Source organism: Alternaria novae-zelandiae (genome assembly GCF_023758075.1).
Source record: "Alternaria novae-zelandiae strain BMP 2774 chromosome Unknown scaffold_12, whole genome shotgun sequence".
In the NCBI taxonomy this organism is placed as follows: domain Eukaryota; kingdom Fungi; phylum Ascomycota; class Dothideomycetes; order Pleosporales; family Pleosporaceae; genus Alternaria; species Alternaria novae-zelandiae.
In genome coordinates, this window is record NW_026056972.1 from 858,769 (window position 1) to 880,962 (window position 22,194).

The window sequence follows — 22,194 nt, forward strand, 5'->3', positions numbered from 1 at the left end:
GTCCACATCCGGGAAATCAAGAAGAAACTCAACATTCGGAAGTCCTCGTATTAGTCTTTTGAAGGCAGACAAGAGAGGTTCGTTACCAGGTAAGCTGAGTTTCGCATAAATCGACGTTGATCCGATCAAATTCCAGCGTGCGATGTATATTTTCCGGTAAAAGATGTATAAGATCTTGAGAATGCGCTCGTCCCATCTTGTCAGCGCAATGTGAATGGGTATTGAGGCTGCGAGTGCTTGTTTTTTCTTTATGATCTCGATGACCTCCATGTGTATTTGCCGACACGTACTAAGGAGGGCGATTCCCACTTGAGCGATCTGAAGAGACAAGCCGGGCTTTTTTGTAGCAAAGATCTCTCGGCATTCGTGGCGGAAGACTTCGTTCGGGATGTGCTCGTATACCATCAGCCGGAGTTCGGCTGGAAGGTCGAGGAACCTGAAGGTATCGGGACCGTAAGAGGGCGGACACGACATTGTTGTTGTATATAGCTCGAAAAGGCTTGAGGGTGTTTGGAAGCAGAAATGAGAGGTGTTCGAATGCAAAAGATGCAAGAAAGGTTTGATGCAGACATTGTAGCTGTGTGTAATCGAAAGACTCTGGTTCTCGTATACTGACGCCCGTGGTTGAAGCGACCCGTGCCGACTAATCGTCAAGTTGCTAACATCACTATGACCCTAGCAACCCAATCATAGCAGCGAACAATCAAATTCCAAAATGCCATACGGTCGATAGGATGACTGAGAGCTCGGAACTTTGTCTAGCGTACCCTAAAGGTCTACGATCTACTTGCGAGCTTGCGCGGTTGACCTTTTGGTTTCGGCGCTGAAGTAGACTCCGTGGCATCACCGTCAGGCTTTGAATCCAGTTCTTTCTCACGCTGAGCCAGGGCCTTTTCTCTTTCGTCTAGCTCTGCCTGTCGTTGATCAAGTTCACTTGCCCGTTGGTCGAGTTTCTTTTCTCGGTCGTCCAGATTCTCCCCGTTTTGTGTATCGGATTTCTCGCTAGGGTTGGATGCTTCAGCAGCATCGTTGCGCATACTTTCCGTCTGGGCTGATTGGGATTGGCTATCGTCTTGCTTTGCATTCAGCTTCCGTGGCTTTTTGCGACCTTGAGTATCGCTCTTTTGCGCTGTGTCTCCACTTGATGTCTCTTCAGACTGGTTAGCACTAGGCTTCGATTCCGAATCTCCGCCCGTGGCTTGCGCACCAGCCTTCGCTGCGTCTGACACCTCTTTCTGGTCTGGCATCATGCCCTTCGCACTCTCCATCCAACCCTCGTCAATCTGACCTCCACCTCCCTCACTCTTAAACTTCTCAAGCTCCTCAGTCCCAGGCATCTCCTCCTCATTAGCTTGTCCCATCATCTTCTCCAGCGTCTTCCTCTGCTCTTCGCTCGCTGCCCATTGCGGGAGGAAACTAGTGAGCTTCTTCATTCCCTTCCCTGCTACTTTGCCCATGTTTACCCATGGGCCGTGAAGCGCACCTGTCGCTCCACCTACTCCAGCACCTATCCCACCAAGCAGAGTTGAAGAGATGCCGCCAACCAAAGTCCCGGTGATTGCGCCCAAAGTGGCACCAGGCGCGACACCAAGGCCTGTGCCCATTGCCATGCCCTGAAAAGCACCCGAACGAAGATATTTTGCGGTCTTTCCAAATGACTCAGCCTCGATGTGTGCATTTGTAGCTTCTTCTGTCAGCCTTTCCCGTTCGTCCGGATCGCTGGCCGCAGCTGCTGCATCCTTTAATTCTTTGGCTTTCTTTTGCGCAGCGAGGGCAGCATTGGCGGCTTTCCCAGATTCTTGCCGCACCTCTTCTTCGGAAACGGCGGGCTTGTTAGACTCTTTGTTCTCTTCATCTTTCTTGCCCCTATCTTTGTTCAACTTTTTAGGAGGCATGATTGTTAGTTGATTTTCTCAGAGTTGTGGCGGCTGCAGGGTATCCCCTGGTGTACGTCATTGACGCTAGCTTCCCCACTCGAGAACCTGAATTGGACGCGTTCAGGACGCGCTACGACCTTTGCATGTTTTCAACTGCACACGCGTGCTACCAGCGTTGTGGAGATGACTTCTATCATAAAGACTATTAATTTATTCGATCCATCGTGATGCAAGGGGAATTGCTTGAGCCGACGATGTTAGTTCCACACGCGAGGTCGATGATGACCTACCTATTCATCAGTCAAAGGTTCCAGATGGACAGCGCGACTTGTACGCAGTTTTTCATATTGACACAGAACAGGAACTAGCTACTAGGCGCGGCACATGCGACCATCGGTCCGAACAGTCCAGGCTTCGCTGCCAACGCCGACAGTGGCGTAGAATAGACTTGAAGGATCCCATTTCTTCTTGATCGTCAACAACCTGGCGTAGTTCTGGCCCCAGAACGTATCCTGGAAATTCGGTTGACGGAAATCGGCCTCGTTCACGTACGATCCGCTACCAGGTGTTGCAGCCTCAACAAGAGGAATGATTTCGTTCGTCATCTTGTCCTGAGTTGCGAACGCTTCCGACCACGGAGCTGTGAAGTTCCATGGAAGTGTCAAGGTCGCGTGCACGATTGCCTTGCGCCAGGCCGGGTGGACTGACGTTGTTTTCTCCGAACCAAACGCCTTCACATCTGTTCCGACTCCGATCCAGGTCACTCCCTTTTCTACGACAGCCTTCCAGGTTTCGGAGATGTTGCCCACCACACTTCGCGGGATCAAACGAGTACCGTACTGGGCGATGCCGACCTGGATGTTGCTGAGAGGAAGGGGGCCGAAGTACTTGTCGTAGTGCTCATAGTACGTGTCAAATTCGCTGTATTCAGCGGTGTACTTGACGCCTTTGGAGTCCAGCCTAGCGACGAAAGGCGCAAGCATGGCCTTGACTTCGGCTTCCGTCTTGTTGTAGGCGTTAAGCGGGGAGATCATGAAAAACGAAGACGTGAAGTAATGGACCACCATTGCTCCGGCATCTACCATGGCAGGTAGCTCCTCGTGGAAAGCTTGGATGGCATCATAGAACACGTCCTGGTCGTTGTCCGTGGTGAAGAACGACAGTGAAGCGCCGCCGAAAACAGCTTCCTTGTGCGCTTTGACAGTCATCCCAACCACAACGCCGTAGGTGCTGCCACCGCCGCCGTTGAGAGCCCAGTACAGGTCCGCGTTTTCTTTCGTATTCGCATTGACAAGCTTCCCGCTTGCTGTTACGACTTCCCAATTCAGTACGTTGTCGGCAGCGAGGCCGAAGCTAGTACTGATAGCCGAATGTCCACCACCCTGTGTGTAACCGCCAGCGATGCCAACAGTAGGGCACTCGCCTCCAACCACGACCAAGCCTTTGTCTCGGGAAGCAGCCATTAGTTCGAAACCTTGAACGCCGGCACCAATCTTAAAAGCCGGGCCATTGTATTCTGAACCCTTGAACGTCGGAACATGGGTGATTTCCTTGAGATGGTGTGTCCACACCGCTAGTGAGCCCGCGCCTGTGGAACGACCGAGATAATCATGGCCCGTGTTGCGGATGACGAGACGGATATTCTTGGAGGCAGCAAACGCGATCGCTCGCTGGACGTCTGCAGGCCCGGACGCATCCACAGCGTAACGGACGTAGTTCCCGAGCTCACATGGGCGGTCTCGAGGCTGGAAGGGATCGCAGCTCTGGTTGGCAAAGAAAGGTGCCATTACAGATGAAGACGATTCATAACTGACTAAACGTTAGAGCGACGTCTTCAAAGCACATGTTTGGGACATACTGAATCTTCTCAAACTGCCAATCCTTCTTCAGACTTTCACAAGTCGCGTCGTCGAAAGTCGGAACGTGGCAGGGAGCTCCGAGTGGTACGGTTGCCACTAGACGTCCGCCTACCGTCTTGTTCAAGCTGTTCCACTCTGCTTGCGAAGGCCATGACTTGTCTCCTGGGAACGATTTGCATTGATTGGGGGTTGGGTTGGCAGAAACGACGCCAAGAAGCGCGAGGACTGGGATGTAGGAACGCATTTCCAGGGCATAGAAAAAGATAAAGTTCTGCGACCTGGAAATGTCAATCTCCCAGACATACGGATTAATATAAACAGAAATTCAGGCTCCCTGCATGCGCCGCGCTTGACAGTGGCGAGCAAGCTAGAGCAGTTGTGGGACTACAAATCTAGTGTCCGGTGGGGTGGACCGTCCCGGGGTGATACCGCGACCCCGTTTTGTGGCCGTGGCGCCGATTGCCTTGGATCTGAGTCTACGCGAAAAAGACCTCTGACAGTGATATGCAGAGGACCACAGGTTGTTGAAGGAGAGCGCGCCTCATCATGAACAAGCGATTGATGGATAGCTGTCGTGTCGTCGGAGTCGCGGTGCTGGTGCGGGACGGCGACTTTGCCATCAATTGGAAGCTGGGGCTTGCACTGGACCTTCGGCATATATCAACAGGGATCGCGCACGGCTTTGCTGCATTGAGAAACCTCCGATGCAGCCGAGCACGTCCACCGCGAGAGCGGGTCGGCGGCTCTCCAGGCGAGATGCAATCGTCCCATATCGTCTTTCTAGACCCTTAAAATTAGGAGATATCTCACCGAGCAGTGCCGAAGCCGTTTCCCGTTACCGTTACCAATATACCTTGGTATTATTTGGTCTAGCTTTAAGAAGAAGGTCTTTTCTGTCGGCCAACACTTGGGCTGCATTGCAACCATGTGCGTTAGCTGTTAGGCTACTATAACTTCGGACAATACTGGGAATATTTACAGGTTTCACCTCGTATGAGAGTCTCCTTTGCTATCGATCAAGGCATGCTTTCCTGACGGGGTTATGATAGACCGGGTAAGAGCCGCGCTGAACCCCACGCGGTTTCGTCCTCTTGGACACCCAATACGCTGGGAACGGTCGGAACTGTGTAGACGCTGAATCGCAATGCCTAGTATTCTGATGTGTTCTCTCCCAAGGGCGAAAAGTCTACCACCTCAATCAAGGCAGAGCTGAATACCCTGAGACCTACATTGACGCTACGTCCTCTTATTTGCGCATTGCCTTCCTAACGTAGGCTTCAGGCCTGCTCAGTTTTTAACCTTTGCGAGGTACTATTAAATCCCTATTCTGAACGAAGCCGCCGTGAGCAAGCCAGTGCGATGGGCTGGACCTACAACACTCCCGATGATATCGCCAACGAGGGGCCGCAAATTACCGCAATCGCAATCGTTTTCACAGCAGTGTCACTGCTGGTTCTGACCCTTCGTTTCTATGTGCGCGGATGCATAACCAAAGCCATTGGAGCCGGTGAGTAACATGGCACCCAGCTTTTCCTCGACACATAGCTAACGCATCTATCATCGCTAGATGACTGGATACTAGTTGTGACTTGGGTGAGCAATTCGGGTCTCTCCTGTAGTTGTGGGACTGACAGTCGCGCAGATAGCATCTTGTGGCTTCGCTGTCGTAACTATCATCCGTACGTTGGCTGCACAAGTGCTGTGATATCGAGACTGATGGTGCGATACCAGAAACCAAATGGGGACTTGGACTCAAGCATCTGAAGGATATGCCCGATGAAAACCTCTTCAACTTTGGACTTGTAAGTCTCACTCGCACAAGTGAACACATTCCAATCCTGACCGGACTAGATACAGTACATGGGTGCACCATTGTAAGACGATAATTGCGACACGACCATAATACGCCTCTCTGACATCCGCAATAGCTACATCACCAGTATACTGGGCTTCAAGCTTAGTTTGCTGCTGACCTATCTACGTATTATGCCAAAGGGCGCGTCGCGCAACGCTACCATCACCGTAATAGTCGCATGCATACTCTTTCACCTCTGCTTCCTGGTCGTGCAAACGAACCTCTGCCAGCCGGCCGCGAAACAATGGGACCCTTCCATCACCTGGGGCCAGTGCCTGCCAGCCGTGCCCTTCTACACCAGCATGGCATCTTTGACCATCGTCTTCGACATAGTAGTGTAAGTGCCTCCTTGGCGTCTGTCAGCAAAAGCTTACTTCAATAGCATGTTCCTACCCTTCCCCGTCCTCCTCAAGAGCCACATCCAAAAGCGCAAGAAAGTCGCCCTGCTGTGCCTCCTGGCCCTAGGCACATTCATCACGATCATCCAAGTCCTACGCATCCGAACCGTTCGAAACCTCGCCAACTACCTCGACTCTAGCAGTCTCATTATGTGGTCGACTGTTGAGAACAACTTGGGTATCATCGTCGCGTCGGTACCGACACTGGCACCCCTCTTCAAGTCATTTGTTGAGAAGACACAAAAGAGCTCATATGGGAACTCGGCAACAAGATCAAAATCTTTGTACGCCCTAAGGTCGAGACGCAGTACCAGGCAAGGTTCTATCCCGCTTGGGAGCGGTGTCCATCAAGCGACGCATGTATCTGGGCCTTTTGAGAGAGGAAGCGAGGAATTCATAATGGGCGATGTCGCTGCTATAACAAAGAGAACCGAGGTGACTGTTTCTTCTCGTGTTCGGGAAGATTTGAGCGGGCCGAATAATTAATCACTGTCTTCGCATTTGGTTCAATGTCATACTAGTGCTACGTAGCAAAGCTCGATTATACAATTGGTCAATCTACCATCACAAGAGCTGAATAGTGATAGTGGTAGCGTACCCGCAACAAGCGAATCAATCTATGGATTCTATAATTATCGCTTACTATAACGCAGTTGATTGGGTACGCTACCTAGTCCGAGCACAGATTATAGCGAATGCGAGTGTATATGTCCCATGGTACTGCGATGACGCAGAGCGAAACGAGCCACTTACAACTTCCGCAACATCAACGACCTAGACGAAAAGATACTCTCACCCATAAGAGAAACCGCAAGTATAATATACTGCCGAATGTATATATATACCTCACTCCAGTCTTCACAAGGCTTCACTCAATTCTTTACCCAACATGCAATACACAAACACACACCCATCCATGGCCGACATCAAAGCCCCGTCAGACAACGCCATAATTGTCGATCGAGAATGCTACTGGGATTGCTTCCCAGAAGAGGACGCAGAAACACAAGAGTTCTACAGACAATCAATAGAACATTGCGGTCCCGACCGACACCGTGAGCCCGGAAGATACTTCCCAGTTATCCGAGTCCCGGCAAGCCAACTATTGCAGCCTCTCTCAGTCAGATCTGTATACGAGCATTGGTGTGAAACCGGTAAGATTGCGACAATACAACCAGGTTATACCGAAATAAATCTTGACACCAAAACGATGCTGGCCGCCTATCGATTCGGCCTTGAAATGAGCCGCGCGCGGTGCGCCGACTTTCGCGACGCCATCATGGATGCACTAGCTGAGAATTTCGACGCGCAAACAGGCTCTGATATAGGCTTGTTTCATGGCGTCTTCAAAGCGGTGGAGAACGTGCCTAATTCCAACCTGGAACGCCTTCTCGCCTTTCATATCGCGCTGAGCACGGATCCCGGATGCTTCAACTCCATCTTGGCCAGAACAAACAAGCAATTTTTGCACCACGTCCACGAACAGATAAAGACATTCCCCAAAGGAGTGCGCTACTACGATATCTGGGACGACTTCATGCTCAACAACCGCTGCAAATTTCATGAGCATCCGACCGGAAGATGCTGGAGGCCGGCAGAATCGGGGCCCGAAGTCGCGCCACCGGAACATCCAGAGGCGGTGGCAAGGCGGGCACGGATGTGGAAAGCAAAGGAGGTTGAAGAGGTGGATCTTGGGGACATTGACTGGTTTAGGCTCTAGGGCTAGCCAGGTTAATGCATCAAAATCTCTTCAATCTTTTCCTGACTTCGATCATAGCCAACTACAAGGGGTTCTCATGTTGCGGGGAGGAGTATAATACAATAGCGCCGAGGTTCTCACAGTTATTCTGCCTAGGCGAATGCTTTACAGAAATCTCCACGTATTCCTCAAGCCTGCTTATGCACTTTCTTTTTTCGCACTTTCGCTGTAACGTAGGCGCCTGGGTACTTGTCACGGAGGCAGGTTTTGGACGTGTGTAAGCCAGCAAAATGAGACATCGCAAACATTACGGACAGGCAGATTGAATCAGGTGATGAATCTCGCGCAAGGCAGAGGATAGTTCAGTGTAAGCTGGAAAAGATAGCATAATGGGTATGTAGGCGCAAAGATCTCGGTCAGGCCGGAATAGTGATGAAAGCTGCAGAACAAACGTAAATCGTGGCGTGTCGATGCAGTCAGAATACCGCGCTGGATATTTGAATGGGGAAGTGGGGAAAGCGCCGCTATTACAAACATACGGTCGTTACAAGGGCATGATTGGAGGCATCGGGCACATCGGTACAACGCCTCTACTGGCAGTCACAGATGCGTATCCTTCTTTGATCTGATGAAGTTAGCGATGATCCCGCGACATTTCGGATCTCCCCTCATACCCTATCGAAATGAGTGGTGGTCCGGAAAGCGCCACCATTTGTTTCAGGGCCATCGCTCCAATACAGGCGTCTCAACCACGCGTGAAGACGCGGATAGTCCAAACGTATCATCTTCAAGTTGCATTTGAAGAAGGGATAGTACGCCACGTCGAAGCGGATGAGCGTTGTGTATAAGCGAACGTCGGCCTCGGTGATATGTTGCCCAAAAAGGTAGGGGTAGTGCTTGGGTTGTGAAAGATGCTCCTCCAGACGATCCAGCGACTGGAAGAGCTTGCTGACATGTTCATCATAGGATGCCTGCGATGTCGCGAAGCCGACCTTGTACACGCCGTTGTTAATCGTGTCGAATACCCATAAGAGAAGCGAATCCATCTCTTTCCGGATATGCGGGGGTCTGAAGGCAGCCACACCCTTGTTGACCTCGCGACGCTCCGGAGGAAGAAGGGGGTCGAATGCGTCGAACAGGATGCGGATGATGTCGGCGCTATCGTTGTTGACGGCAGTACCTAAACGATGTTAACCCACAATCTATTTCTCCAACCTTCAAACTTATTTACCCTGGCGTTGATCCCACAGCAAAGGGATGGTGATTCTCCCGTTGAAGCTTGGATCTGCCTTCAGATAGATCTCTTTCAGGCATCTCGCGCCAGACACGGGGTCTTTCTTGGGCCCGCTACGCCCAGAGAAGAACCAGCCATGCGATGCGTCCCTTGCATCGACCTCCACCAACTCTATGACATCCTCGAGCCCCTTCAAAGCGTGTACGATGGTGGTTCGGTGTGCCCAGGGACAGACGTAGTTGATGTACAGCACGTATCGGCCCTTTTCGACAGGGAAGCGCTCGGATGGTATGGTATGTCGGAACTGCGAAGGCATATGGTTCCACTGCCCGTTGGCATCAACAGTGTAGCGAGGTATTAGCTATGCAGAGAGGTCAGTAAGCGTGGGGTGAGCACGCCCAGGAGAAGTCTGGAGAAAAAATGCCTAATCAAACCTTCGAAACCATCATAGCCGGTGGCTTTACGACTCCCTCGCTGAAGCTACGCAAATTAACTCCGAGTACATCTTGTCCGCAGATGACAATGCCATAGCGCTGTTTTAAGGGAACCAGCTTTTTCCATTGTAACCTGGTGATTACAAAACAGTAGGAGGCGGGCAAGGGCGACTCTGATTAGTATAGCACACCGTACGCGAGCGGCAGCTTCTTCGGGTTGGCGAGCTGCCAAGTGATTACCGAAGCGCATCAGGCGCTCCGACAAGCCTTGTGGCGATGGTGTTACAGATGGTCGATGGTTTTTGTCAAATATCAGAATGGCTTCATTGCGATGCGGTCGACGAGGGCATGTGAAGGTTGAGCTCGTGCCATGCATCCCGCCGATCAGCCGAGGCCTGCTTAAGCGATGGTTTAGCTTCAATGCGGCGCACGCGATCCGTCTGTCTTCCTCAACCACCCAACCTGGAAGAGCACAGCGTGCAGCTGTACTTCCTTTTTGTGATGTCTATTACATATCCCGATGACACCGATGCCTGCGATGGGTAGAGCTGCCGCTGGTGTAGCGAACATGATTGGCATCGTATTTATGCGACAGCAGGAGATGGAATCGCGGAATCTCGGCCGTTCAGTCATCACGCTCCTCCACGACAATCTCTCAGAGCGCGCGCGAGATGCGATTGGCTACCACGTTTCATAAAAGCACCGCTATACGAAGTACGCGTTGTTCACATCCCCCGAGCATACCCGTCGGAAGGAAGCGGTCGCACCACTGTTAGCTTGTATACGTCAGTACAAAGACTAGCCTCCTAGCACTGCCTGTGCTTAATGGACGTCGTTTGGAAGCGCGACACGTCGGCTGGATTCGCGAAAGGCCTTGAACGCAACGCGTTCGAGAGCATCACATACATGGCATGGGGCTGAAGGACGCGTCAAGTTTTCATCGTCGCATCCTCTATACAATTGCCAAGAGAAACGTCCCTAGTCATCGTGCGAGCTGAGCTTCTCAGACTCGGCCTATAGAGCAATCTGCGGCTCTTCGGAAGGACACAGTTGACCGCCATCGCAGCAGGTCCGAATCGCGGCGTCGAGCAGGACATGCACACGTTTTTGCACGATGACAGTGAAGTCAGACTAGACTGCTGTTCCTCGCTGCTGCGTCAATGGAACAGTACGTGGTTCGGGCTCATACATAACCCCTGACATGGAGGTTTACCTTCTTTCGCGAGCACTTCATTCCCTCTCTTTGCTCTATGCCTTTGATGCTTCTGACGTGCAGTCCACGCAAACTTGGCCGGAGTCACGATTCTTTCGCAAATGACGACCAGAGAACCTGACCGCAGGTCTGAGTGCTGATCTTTTGCTAAGATCTGGGTTCCCAGCGGCTATAATGAGCAACTAACGAAACGCTTGCCGCGGCTCAACTCATCACCAGGTTATTTACCGAAGTATCATCCGAGACTCTTGGTCCCCACTAACATGCATTCGATTTCCCCAGATTTTCTCCTCAATCAGTATTTTGCCAATCTACCATTAATCTACTTCGGTCTTCTTGGCGGTCTTCCCCATCTATTCGAGTATCATCAATGGGTCAGATCGACGACGACGCGGCAAACCTGACAGAATGGGCTTTGCTCAAAGAACTAGTATTGTTCATACGCACATGCTGCTAGATCCTCATATATAACATGGGCGTATGAAAAGGACTGTCGCTGGTATAGCGACCACGACTCACTGACCCACCTGGACTTGCTGCCGATATGCTGAATTCCGCCCTGCTCTCGCTCTTTGGCCTTGTGCCCAGCGTCTTAAATGTCGCTTTGGCACAGACGTTCACGCCCGCACCTGGAAACTTCCCAGCTAAAGGTGATGGCGACTTCGCAGGCGGTATCTTCTCGATATCCCTGTCCGAGCTACCCAAATATACCGGCGCTGGTGGAACTGGCCCTGAGTCACCCAAAGGAAACGGCGCGAAGACGTCTGGCTCGGGACCCTACCCAGCGCAAATGTTGACCGACTCTACACTACCGAGACACACCATCTTCGCACCCAGGAACCCTCCGACTGGCAACCTTAGTCTCCCATTCATCGCATGGGGTAACGGCGGATGCGGTCTCAATGCCGGCATCTACGAGCGGCTGCTGGTAGAGATCGCCAGCTATGGATACGTTATCGCTGCAGACGGCACACCCGATGGCTCTGGATTCCAGGCTGGTCAGCAATCCAAAGTACAAGATATGCGCGACTCTCTTGACTGGGCATTCGCCGGCAAAGCGAAGAAATACGGAAACGTCGACTTGACTAAAGTCACAACGGCAGGCCATAGCTGTGGAGGTCTCGAGTCCATGTCGACAGCGTACCACGATGACAGAGTCAAGAGAATCATGCTCTTCAACATTGCTATATTCCAGGATGACAGGAGATACCTACTCAAAGAGCTCAAGGTGCCTATGGTGTACTTGATCGGAGGACCGAAAGATATGGGGTATAACACGGTGAGTCTACCTTGAAGACCAGACAGATTCCGGTCTCGATCAATGCTAATTCTCGATAGTCGGAGAAGGATTACGCTCTCCTCAACACGGGTACTCCCAAGTTGAGGGCCAACCTCGATACTGGCCACGACGGCACCTTTGCAGCTACGAATGGTGGAAAACAGGGCAAAGCGGCTGTCGCGTACCTGGAATGGCAGTGGAGGGGCAATGCGACTGCTCAGGCGTACCTCCTTGATGGCGGTTTGGAGAAGGATAACTGGGTTGAAGAGCATGCGAACTGGTCTTGAGATGCAGTTGTTGTTGGCGTGACAGACGGATCATAGTGACAGAACTCGCTGTGTACACACGCTAGGCGGAAGACATCTATGCGCAAAGAAAGTGGAAGCCCTTTGGAGCATCAGCATTGTACCGGTGAACAATCCTGTGGTGGCGCGTTTCTCGAGCTGTGGTGCGTTGCTAGGCGGAGGCTGTGAGCTGCAAAGCTGAACGAACACGAGGTCAAGTGTCTAGGCAAGGCACATTCATCGATCAACAAATGCGCAAGTGTGAATATAAATATGTGAAATGCAGAACATACACGCAAGGGATAACACTGCAGCATTGTTCGACTCTGGCAGTGCATGCACAAGAGTCGCCCAGAGCCCACGTCATCGCCCTCACCTGGGCACCCATAGCAACCAGCGACCAACGCCAACGCCAAACGGTTCAACCAGGCACGCCCATCCCTAGCCCTTAAACCGCCTAACTCAGTCGGTATCCGTTCTCGCCCTCTATTAATATCCACCAGCGCCGCTACAGTGTGGTTGCCGGGTTAGGCACAAACCCTGCAGAAGCGAAGAAGCGGGCTGCGCGGCGGGGACGCGACTGGGCAGTTTGGCAGGCTTGCGGGATCCACCAAGCAGTGAGGCTGAGACTCGAACCGTGTCTGACATCGACGCTGCGCCCTTCCATTGTTGTCCGAGGAGACTACGACATTCTTTCGCGGTTCTGTTTTCGCATCTCTTTACGCACACGAATTCAAGACGTTGTTTGTTGTTTAGCAATTTGCGTGACGCAGAGAGCAGACTCGGTAGAACCGGAGGCTACCTACCCGTATTGACGTATCCGCTGTCTGTTTACGCTCACCCTTCTGGCCTTTCCGCGCCCTTCCACGCATACTACGACTTTGAGATCGGGGACATAGACACGTCCACACAAGATGCGGATACCGCAGTCGTATATCCAGAAGTGCAAGGTGGTGGCACATGTCTTCCAGGCCATCTTCGTCTTCATAGCCGCGTGTCTTACCATCGCTGTTATGACCAAGGATGGCCCCGTTGAGGGACCTACAAAGTACTTCTTTGCTATGGTAAGTTGCACTCTGTCCTTATTATACAGTATCATTTTCAAGATGGTCTCTTACGTCAATATGGACATGGCTGACAAAGGGTTGCTCGCAGTGCTTCGTCTCCATTCCCGCCATAATCTACCTCACAATGGTACCCATGTGGTCGCGCGCCCAACGCTTCGCCTCCGCCTACGCTTTCCTCGCCGTCGACGCTTTATACACTATCCTGTGGTTCGCCGCCTTCATCTCGGTGGCCATGTGGAACGCCCACGGTATCAAAGAGGGAGCCAAGAAGGAGAAGATTGCAGATGACGACCGCAACTGCACAACATTCTTATACGGAGATGAGGCCAAGTGCAAGGTCAGCAAGGCCGCTGTAGGCGTCGGTGTCATGGTCTTGTAAGCACCCTTGCGACTCCAGTGTCAAATGAATCAGAACGTCTACTAACCCTCATGCAGCCTCTTCTTCGCCATCACCACCGGTGTATCCGGCTACTACCTCCACAAATACCTCCGCGAAGGCGTCATGCCCTACCAATCCTCATCAGAAAACACCCACTACGCCTCCGGCGACTCCGCCTACAACAACCCGAAAGACGCAGCCTGGTCGACCGAAATCGAAACCGCAAACGGCCGCGACTCCTCAGACTCACTCGATCGCCGTACCGACCGCGGCGGGAACCAAGAAGAAGACGAATACGCGTTGCTGCACAGCACGGAAACGGATGAGGGTAGGCACCCAGGCCGGCCACTGAGTTGGGGCGAGGATAGGAACGGAACATACGGCAGCGGTGGCAGAGGAGCTGTGCCTCCGTATGCGGAGTACAGAGACAGCAGTGCGAGTATAGCTGCTGGCGTGGACGCGTTGAGTCCGGGCGGATATGAAGAATTTAGAAGAGAGGCTGCTGCGGGGCCTCTTGGTAGTATGGGTATGGACAGGGCGCCGAGCCACAGCGGGAGTGGGTATAGCTTTAGTGGTGGGCCGGAGCGGTTGAACTAGAGGTAAACTGTGGATAGGACACCAACGTTGCATTGTTTCTGCATATGAGCGCTTCTTTTGCTTTCGAGCTGTTAGATCACCTTGCATTGGGATTACGGTTAGGCTAGGCGTTGTCTGTTGAACTTGGTTCATGCGTTGTCTGCGCTTTAGCGAATTGCTTCTATATACGAATACTCATCTCTTCGCATAGCGCTCCACAACACATTGAGTCTCGATATCTGCCATGACACCGTCGTGAGTGTTGTGCTAGGCTCGAAGAGCCCGAGGTATTGCATTACCGCTTCGCGAAGCGTTGGACAAGTTCTAAGTCGCGCTCGTGTTGCCCATTGATTGTGTAGAACCAATATGCTTCCTGCTTCCTCCACCACCGGTTGGGTAGGTATGCTTCCCTGGCATTTTGTCAACCAAACTTGCGCCCAAGTGCACATATGATATGGGTGAAAAAATGACTTACAGCATATAATACTCATCCCGCTGATACGGAAACTCCAGACTCGGCGGCCCATGTTTCGCCAAAAAGGCATCCGTCTCCTGCGCAGCGTCCGCTTCCGTCATTTCCACATGGACACGTTTATTCCCTCTGTTCTTCGAGTGCCGCCGTATAGCTTGCGTGGTACTTTCCAGGTGCCGTTCTAGAATTGCAGCGTGCCATAGCGAGTTGTCTACCGCTTTGCGGGCTATATGTGCGTTGCGCGCTACGAGCTCTTGGTTCCATTGCGGTGACTGCCCGCGCGGTATGATGGGGATCGGCGTTCCTGTGTCAAGGTGGTTCTGCCAGTGCGCAAAATCGAGGACCAATCCCAGATTATTCCACGTTAGGATGCAGGTCAGACATGTGCACAGCTGGTGTGGATCTGGCGATTGTATGTGTTGGTATGGACGGTTGTGTATGCTGAGTTGCTTTTGGCGCGCGGGGTCAATCAGGAGGGTTTGTATCGGAGCGTCGACGTCGGCGAGGAGTCGGGGGGTGGGGAGGCATTTGATGAGGATGTTGTAGCGGCGTGCGATGATGGCGTCGCCAATGACGTTCGCGTTGGCCTCGACGATGCTGTGGAAGCGGCGGTTGACGAAGCTGAACTCGAGAACGTCGTGGGGAAGGAGATATTTGAGCGTCTCGAGGATGAGCTCGGTCGGCAACTTTGTTATGTTCACGATGGCGTCGCGTTTCTGCTGTCTCGTCGCGTTTTTGCGCTTCATGCGCTCCGTCTTCTTGTTTTTGAGCGTAAGAGCAGCCGTCTTGTCCTCGAGTGGTTCGTCATCGTCGCTGACGGCATGTCGTGGCATGGTGGGAGCACCTCATGGAAGAAAAAAACTGGACAGGTATGTAGACTACATTAGGACAAAAACTTGTAAAGTAGATGACCTAAAATCAACGTAGACTCTAGGCTGCTCAGGTTTTTCTTAGGTTGGCGTGGGAGAGGAGACAGAAGTTCATCGGACAGTGACGGCACACATGTTGAAGCCGAACTGAGGGTTGCGGGGAAGTCGCCTTCAGCCAATCGGGTATAAGAAAAGTCCGCACAGTCTGGATGTAGCCTATTACGTAGTATCGTCTTCGCCACCAAAGCACGCGACTGCTCACGACGATTTCACGGTCGGCGTGAAGGAGAGATCTGATTGGTTAGTTCATGAGCACATCGGCCAAACTTCAGTATGGCGTCATGTATCATTTCTAAGCAGTGGAGCGTACATAAACACCTGCAGCGTCAGCTCCTTCTTACTTCTCAACTAAGAACCCCACTCAACCTGATCACGATAGAACCACGCTTATGAGCATTGCCACAAGACTTTCGACTTTCACAAGAGCAGCCCGAACCAGCTACAGCCACCCCTCTCCAAAACTACATCCGACGACCTCCTACACCCCATACCTGGGAAGCCACGCGCAAACCCGGTTTCTCCAGTCTGAAGCTCAAAAAATCAATATGACCACAGCAAGCTTCTCCCACATCGACACCAACTCCTATTCCGGAAAGCCTTGGGCCAAGGTAGACGGTCCAGGCACCAGTTTCTCGCACAAGTGGCACGAGCGATCCGTCCACAATCTACGCGGCCACGAACATGAATTCAACACCGACAACTCCGGCTTTGCCGTCTACCAATATCCCGCCAAAGAGAAAGCCTTCACAGACGACGCAGCAGTACGAGAAGGCTACTATGCCGAAGTCGAAGCCTTACTACGCAATAAGCTGCCTGGCGTGAAAAAGGTCGTCATCTTCGACCACACGATCCGGAGACGAGACAAGAACTCACCCAGGCAACCAGTCCAGCAAGTCCATGTAGACCAGACCGAAGCCGCCGCAGAAGCACGTGTACGCCGCCATCTCTCTCCCGAGGAAGCCGACGAATGGGTAAAAGGCCGCTACCAAATCATCAACGTTTGGCGACCCATTGAGAATCCTGCTTCGGATCATCCTCTCGCCATGATAGACTGGAGAACAACATCAACATCTGACTTTGTTGCCACAAACCTCCTATACCCTAAGCGCGCCGACTCCATGGACGTCGACGACCGGGGTAAGGAAGTCCTTCCTGATCCAAACAACCATACTTCCACAGACGGCTACGAGGTCAAGGGCGAAACTATGTCGGTGGCAGCGAACGACCAACACAAATTCTACTACCAGAAAGATATGACACCTGAGGAAGTTATTTTGCTCAAGTGTTATGATAGTTTTGGAGAGGGCATGTCTCACGGCAAGAAGGGTGTGGCTGTTAGAACACCACACACTGCTTTTGCGGATCCGAACACGCCGGAGGATGCACCGGGTCGGCAGAGTATTGAGGTTAGATGTTTGGTATTCTATGAGTAGGGGCAGCTGTGCCGAAAGGAAGGCAATCCAGCTGTTTGAAAGTCATCATACGCACGTAGTTGTTGAGTTGTATGTCTTCAAGTTTATATCTTATTAGTCTATCTAAGCGAATCTATAACCGCAACCACACCAGACTTTGGTAGCATAAGATCAGAAAAGGCGTACAAACGGTCTATCGCGAAGACAATCACGAGAACAATTCTTTAGGCCTTGGTATGGGCTTCGACGCGTGCCTCGGTAGATTCCAACTCAAACGAATCGGTGTCCTGGGGTCTCCAGAACTTCTTGTCGCCCTTCATGGCGCGGATGAACCAAGGTTGGGCGCGTGGCGAATCTGAACGGACTGGAATGACAATGTTAGCGTAGCTTTTGGAAAGGAATCAGTACATGGAGAGACTTACAGCTCCAGTATTCCTTGTTGTCATAGTCGGGTGGAAGTAGACGCCCGCCCGAGATGGCACCGAGAGCCCACGTAGTTGTGTTGATGATGGCGTAGCACATTATTCCAGCGATGAGACCGTACGCAATGGAGTAAGAGAAAGGCATGAACATGAGTGTGACGAAGGCGGGGATAGAATCGCCTGGATAGTTCCAGTTGATGGCTAAGACTCCGCGCATCATCATGCAGCCGACCAAGATGAGTGCTCCACCTGTTGCCCAAGGCGGAATGGAGGCGAAAATGGGTGCGAAAAAGAGGGAGATGAAGAAACAGATGCCCGTGGTGATTGCTGTGAGGCCTGTGCGACCGCCTTCTTGAATACCAGCCTGTAGATGTTAGTATGGAATAAACTCAAAGCATCCAGATATGGTACTTACACCAGACTCGACGAAAGCGGTGACAGGCGAAGATCCAAAGAGGGAACCGATGGAGATGGCGATAGCGTCCGCTGAATAGGCAATAGTCGAACGGGGGAAGTCACCCGTGTCAGGATCGACAACGCCCGAGAAGCGAGCCATGGAGTACAAAGTACCCGTCGCGTCCAAGATATCGACGTAAAGCATAGTGAAGACGGCCAGAGCAAACTGCCCGCCTACGTTAGACAAATCCCAGTCCTGTGCCAACAAAGTGTGTTTGATAGGATGGAAAGCGACAATGTTCTTGAAGAACTCGAAACGGCTGTCACCAACTGTTGTGCGTGGGAAGTAGGTGATTGAAGTGTCGCGAGGCCAGCAGAAAATCGAGACCAGTGCGATACCAAAGATCATTGAGCCACGGATCTTGTATGTCATAAGCAGTGCAGTGAAGACACCGCCCACAAGGAAGCCGAGCCACATGGTTGGGTTGGTGGCTTTGTGTGAGAGACAAGAGCCAGTGTCCGGGTCGAGGTACTCGGTAGGGCAACCTCCAAGGTCAAGTGGTGTGGCTTTAGCTCCTGTGATGGCACCGATACCAGCAGAGTATGAAAGCCCGATCAATGTCAAGAACAGGCCTATACCCGCACCACATGCGACTTTGATGCTAGCAGGAATTATGCGGGCCAACCATTGGCGAATACCAGCGAGGGAAAGCGCAACAAAGATGAAGCCTTCGACGAAAACAGCGGTCATTGCGACACGGTAATCGATGGGACCAGTGCCATGAAACCCCACAATCTGATATGCCAAATACGCGTTAAGGCCCATAGCCGGTGCGAGCGCGACAGGAAGGTTTGCAAGAAGGCCCATCAGGAACGAGCCGAGCGCGGCGATGGCGGCGGTAGCAGTAACGAAGTCGCGATTGATTTCGAGGAGGCAGAGAGAGTAGGCTTCATCGTTGATACATGTTGGATCGACAGGGTCATTGCAGACACATGTTGCACCGGAGTCTGTCAAGACAGAGGCCTACAAGTGGTGGTTTCGTTAGCACATGTACCACTTTGGTAGCGTGGGTGACTTACGTTGACAGCGATAATGTATGCCATGGTGAAGAAGGTCGTCAGTCCAGCCCGTAGCTCTGTCGTAAACCGCGCATTCTTGATCTCATTAGGCTTCGATGGTCAGTATTGCGTGCTATCTCGGAAATGCAAGAATGACTTACATGCCCTGATCCGTCAAGATGAAAATATCTGCCCACAAATGAAGCGGAAACCACATCATTGAGAGCAGCTTTGTTTCGTTCAATGAAACCCATTTCGAGAGGCCAAAAGCAAAACAACGGGTATGATAGAATGGTGTAGCACTACGAGACCATCGACACCCCAGGTAACGACGGAGATCAATCCCCAGATATACCTGCCGTACTCAAAGAGGAAGATACGGAGACTACACCTAGTGCAGGGGATGGAGCGTAGCAGGCTCGCTCGCGTCATGCAGGTGCCCGCAACGATCCCGTAAGAAGTTCGCGGTAAGCCACATAAGGCATCCTCCGTGATCGGAGATGGATTCTCGTTAAGCGAATGTGGAAGATACTATATGCCTAAAAATCTGCCGCTCCATTATGGCAGGTCGAACGGCTAGGTGTGTTGCTGTTTCATCTTCTCATCCAAGCCGTCCCTCGGTGAGATGCAACCGCGCATACGCCACTGAAGAACCGTCCGCCTTGGCCATGTCACCTACACTAAAATGTGGTCGTCGGATTCCGGGTTGTGGGCCGCACTGAGTAATCCACTGGCATTAGCACAGTATCTAGATAACTTCAACTCAGCCGGAAGCGAAAACGAGTCAAGCAATCGATAGATACGTAGTAGTGACGTCGTGTGCCATGTACGTGTATGCTTTGCACCACCTCCTTCAACATCTCAGCGGTATCAATCCCATAGCTGCCGAGGCTGACTGTGTGCGGTGCATGTCGCAAACAAGTCTAGTCGTTACGAAGTTGCGGTCTTGAAGTCTAAAGGGTCCAAGACCGATGGCGCATCGGCAGAGGAATCTGACTTGGTTACTGGACATCAGGAACGAAAGGTACCTGACTGTCGGATCTTCCAAGAAGTTCTAACGAGTCACAGAAGTCCCAACGATGGCTTTGACGTGCTCGATCCAATGGCTGCTGTGCCGCTTCCCGGGGCTTTCATGAAGGGGGAAGGTAAGCGGTCATCTAGCAGACGCTAAAAGTGGCTGGTGGCGCACATGTGATAAAACCGTCTTCATGTGCCTACAGAGTACGTGTCGGTGCTGCATAGGCGATAAAGAGTGACATGCTCGCGCGAGTGTATTGTTGCGATGTGCAGGATGAGGGAAGATCTTGATACTGTCATCGTCCAGTACCCCTCTGGTTTGGGTTGTCAGTTCCGAAAGTGTGGGTTGGGAAAGGTCACTTGCGCTGATCGTCATCTGCCCTGTTATCGATGGGGACCTCCGCACTAGTTTCGGCGCTATTCTCGGTGGGAACCGGGCGCCCTGGTGTCGCTGGTCTGTAAGGCCACCAACCACCGCTGACTTGGAACACCCAACACCAAACTGCAATCATCACGCTAAAAACGCTAGCCGGCTCAGTTGGCGAGATTGAGACTATTTCCCGCGAACGGGCTGGCCTAACAGGTGGTACGTGTTGTGACATGCCGAAACGATGAACTATTATCGAGCGAAGATCCCCGCCTGGAAGGCGATGAGGGCACCGTATCGAGATAGTCGACATGTTTCCAACATTTGATGTTCCTCCTCAACATGCCGAGACAGTAGGAGCTCGCAAAGCAAGAAGAGCAAAGGAAGACGATACGACCAGACGGTCTTTCTCGGCAACCTCGCAGTCATCCGGGAGCACGCACAGCAGCAAACGTCAAGATGCAACGAGCTCGTCAGACTCAAGATCAGGAGGAAAGAGTGGTCTCGGCGGTTGGTTCAGCAAGAACAATAAAAAGGGCATCCAGGAGATCGCTCCGCTGTCAAAGTGTAAGGAGACACAACGTCCAGAAGAGCTGGCGATGAAGCCAGAGTCTGAACTCGGACTTGACCAAGGACCGGCACCACCCACTGCTCCTCTAGATACACAACATCAAGTATCTCAGAGGCCGCCGTCCCAGCGCTCTGATCAAACATCTCGAAAACTCCAGCCGCCACGCTTCCCACCCCCGCTGCCATCTCCTCCTCCGTCTGGTGCACTGCCTCCTACGCCAGGGATGCTTAGCCCTGTCAGTATACCAGGTACGTACAGATCGTCTTCTTGATACCTAAACATGAGGTTTCGACTACCATGACTGCGTATGTAGTCTCCTGGAGTATACATGTACGAGCCGTGATCTCACGCGAATAGCATGCTTACACACGCTGCAGATAGGAAGTCACAGTACTCCACTATTTCTCGCGCTTCATCCAACCCATCTAGCGTCACACACTCAAACCACAGTGTCTTTTCGGGCGCTTCGGGGTACGAGACTGCTCTCTCGGACGATGCTTTTGATGACCCTCGCCCTTCTAAACCTTCATTCAGGCCTCTGCCGGTTTCCCAACCACCTTATTTCGAGCCGGTCGAGCGCGGTTCGCGAACTGGCAGTACACATAGCAGTGAACGCGTCCAAAGTGTCAAAGCAGCTCAAACGCCGTTCACACGGGCACTGGCGAAGATGGAGAATGCTGGTACTCGCATCATGTCTGCTCGATTAAGCGAAGAGTGGGACGGCTTGGATGATGACGAGAGCTTCCAAGAGATTATGTTCGAGCAACGGCTATGGGCACTAACTGCCTATCAACGATTGACGCAGAACAAACCCCTGCAGTCACCTGCGCATGAGTTACTGAGTAATAGTCAACCAGCAGATCAGAGGAGGGTACTCCAAATACATGGTTCTCTAGGTATGTCTGTCCTGCAGCTTTGCCTCGCTCGAAACACGCATTGATGCTGACTACCGCAGCGGATGGATGGATGCTAGCACACCATTACCCTGCAGTGACAGTATATACGCTCTCTACCACCAAGACTCAGCCAGCTACCACGTACCCTGCGCCTCTCAACCATCATACACTATACATTCCTTCACTTGCATCCCCAACGCCGTTTCCCGATAACTACTTCGACGCCGTGATCTCGCGTTCCGTCGCGACAGTTCTTCGAAACGACGATTGGGCTCGATCATTCTTCGACTGCATGCGCGTGCTCAAGCCCGGTGGACAAATCGAAATACTCTCAGTGGATGCGCACATGAGCTGCGAAGGGCCCAAGCTATCATCATGGGTTGACGAGCATCTTTCCTGTCGTCTGGAAGCTTACGGCGTGAGCAAGCAGGCTTCAGACACTGTCCTCGACACAATGGAGATTGTAGGCTTCGATAACATTCGTCGCGCTCGCATCGCG

General features: G+C 52.1%; 9 protein-coding genes across 9 annotated transcripts; 4 read left to right on the top strand and 5 right to left on the bottom strand.

The window, feature by feature from the left end:
* Positions 1 to 776: 776 nt before the first annotated feature.
* On the bottom strand, positions 777 to 1,895 carry J4E88_006403 (uncharacterized protein; the record flags this gene model as incomplete). The annotated part of the gene is made up of 1 exon (XM_049400028.1): positions 777 to 1,895. One exon carries the CDS (start codon positions 1,893 to 1,895, stop codon positions 777 to 779), a length of 1,119 nt encoding a protein of 372 aa, XP_049254339.1.
* Positions 1,896 to 2,248: 353 nt separating this feature from the next.
* ZEB1 (Zinc finger E-box-binding homeobox 1) lies at positions 2,249 to 3,980 on the bottom strand (the record flags this gene model as incomplete). The annotated part of the gene is made up of 2 exons (XM_049400029.1): positions 2,249 to 3,686; positions 3,736 to 3,980. The coding sequence occupies 2 exons, from the start codon at positions 3,978 to 3,980 to the stop codon at positions 2,249 to 2,251; spliced, it is 1,683 nt and encodes a 560-aa protein (XP_049254340.1).
* Positions 3,981 to 5,095: 1,115 nt separating this feature from the next.
* J4E88_006405 (uncharacterized protein) lies at positions 5,096 to 6,475 on the top strand (the record flags this gene model as incomplete). The annotated part of the gene is made up of 7 exons (XM_049400030.1): positions 5,096 to 5,243; positions 5,304 to 5,329; positions 5,379 to 5,415; positions 5,468 to 5,538; positions 5,588 to 5,610; positions 5,665 to 5,928; positions 5,974 to 6,475. 7 exons carry the CDS (start codon positions 5,096 to 5,098, stop codon positions 6,473 to 6,475), a joined length of 1,071 nt encoding a protein of 356 aa, XP_049254341.1.
* Positions 6,476 to 8,356: 1,881 nt separating this feature from the next.
* On the bottom strand, positions 8,357 to 9,238 carry J4E88_006406 (uncharacterized protein; the record flags this gene model as incomplete). Its single annotated transcript, XM_049400031.1, has 2 exons — positions 8,357 to 8,868; positions 8,920 to 9,238. The coding sequence occupies 2 exons, from the start codon at positions 9,236 to 9,238 to the stop codon at positions 8,357 to 8,359; spliced, it is 831 nt and encodes a 276-aa protein (XP_049254342.1).
* A 1,875-nt stretch (positions 9,239 to 11,113) lies between these two features.
* J4E88_006407 (uncharacterized protein) lies at positions 11,114 to 12,135 on the top strand (the record flags this gene model as incomplete). Its single annotated transcript, XM_049400032.1, has 2 exons — positions 11,114 to 11,848; positions 11,908 to 12,135. 2 exons carry the CDS (start codon positions 11,114 to 11,116, stop codon positions 12,133 to 12,135), a joined length of 963 nt encoding a protein of 320 aa, XP_049254343.1.
* A 911-nt stretch (positions 12,136 to 13,046) lies between these two features.
* On the top strand, positions 13,047 to 14,175 carry J4E88_006408 (uncharacterized protein; the record flags this gene model as incomplete). The annotated part of the gene is made up of 3 exons (XM_049400033.1): positions 13,047 to 13,196; positions 13,288 to 13,574; positions 13,635 to 14,175. 3 exons carry the CDS (start codon positions 13,047 to 13,049, stop codon positions 14,173 to 14,175), a joined length of 978 nt encoding a protein of 325 aa, XP_049254344.1.
* A 274-nt stretch (positions 14,176 to 14,449) lies between these two features.
* J4E88_006409 (uncharacterized protein) lies at positions 14,450 to 15,459 on the bottom strand (the record flags this gene model as incomplete). The annotated part of the gene is made up of 2 exons (XM_049400034.1): positions 14,450 to 14,564; positions 14,630 to 15,459. 2 exons carry the CDS (start codon positions 15,457 to 15,459, stop codon positions 14,450 to 14,452), a joined length of 945 nt encoding a protein of 314 aa, XP_049254345.1.
* Positions 15,460 to 16,100: 641 nt separating this feature from the next.
* On the top strand, positions 16,101 to 16,988 carry J4E88_006410 (uncharacterized protein; the record flags this gene model as incomplete). Its single annotated transcript, XM_049400035.1, has 1 exon — positions 16,101 to 16,988. The coding sequence occupies one exon, from the start codon at positions 16,101 to 16,103 to the stop codon at positions 16,986 to 16,988; it is 888 nt and encodes a 295-aa protein (XP_049254346.1).
* A 203-nt stretch (positions 16,989 to 17,191) lies between these two features.
* J4E88_006411 (uncharacterized protein) lies at positions 17,192 to 19,098 on the bottom strand (the record flags this gene model as incomplete). The annotated part of the gene is made up of 5 exons (XM_049400036.1): positions 17,192 to 17,331; positions 17,390 to 17,753; positions 17,805 to 18,809; positions 18,866 to 18,955; positions 19,006 to 19,098. 5 exons carry the CDS (start codon positions 19,096 to 19,098, stop codon positions 17,192 to 17,194), a joined length of 1,692 nt encoding a protein of 563 aa, XP_049254347.1.
* Between the last annotated feature and the right edge of the window lie 3,096 nt (positions 19,099 to 22,194).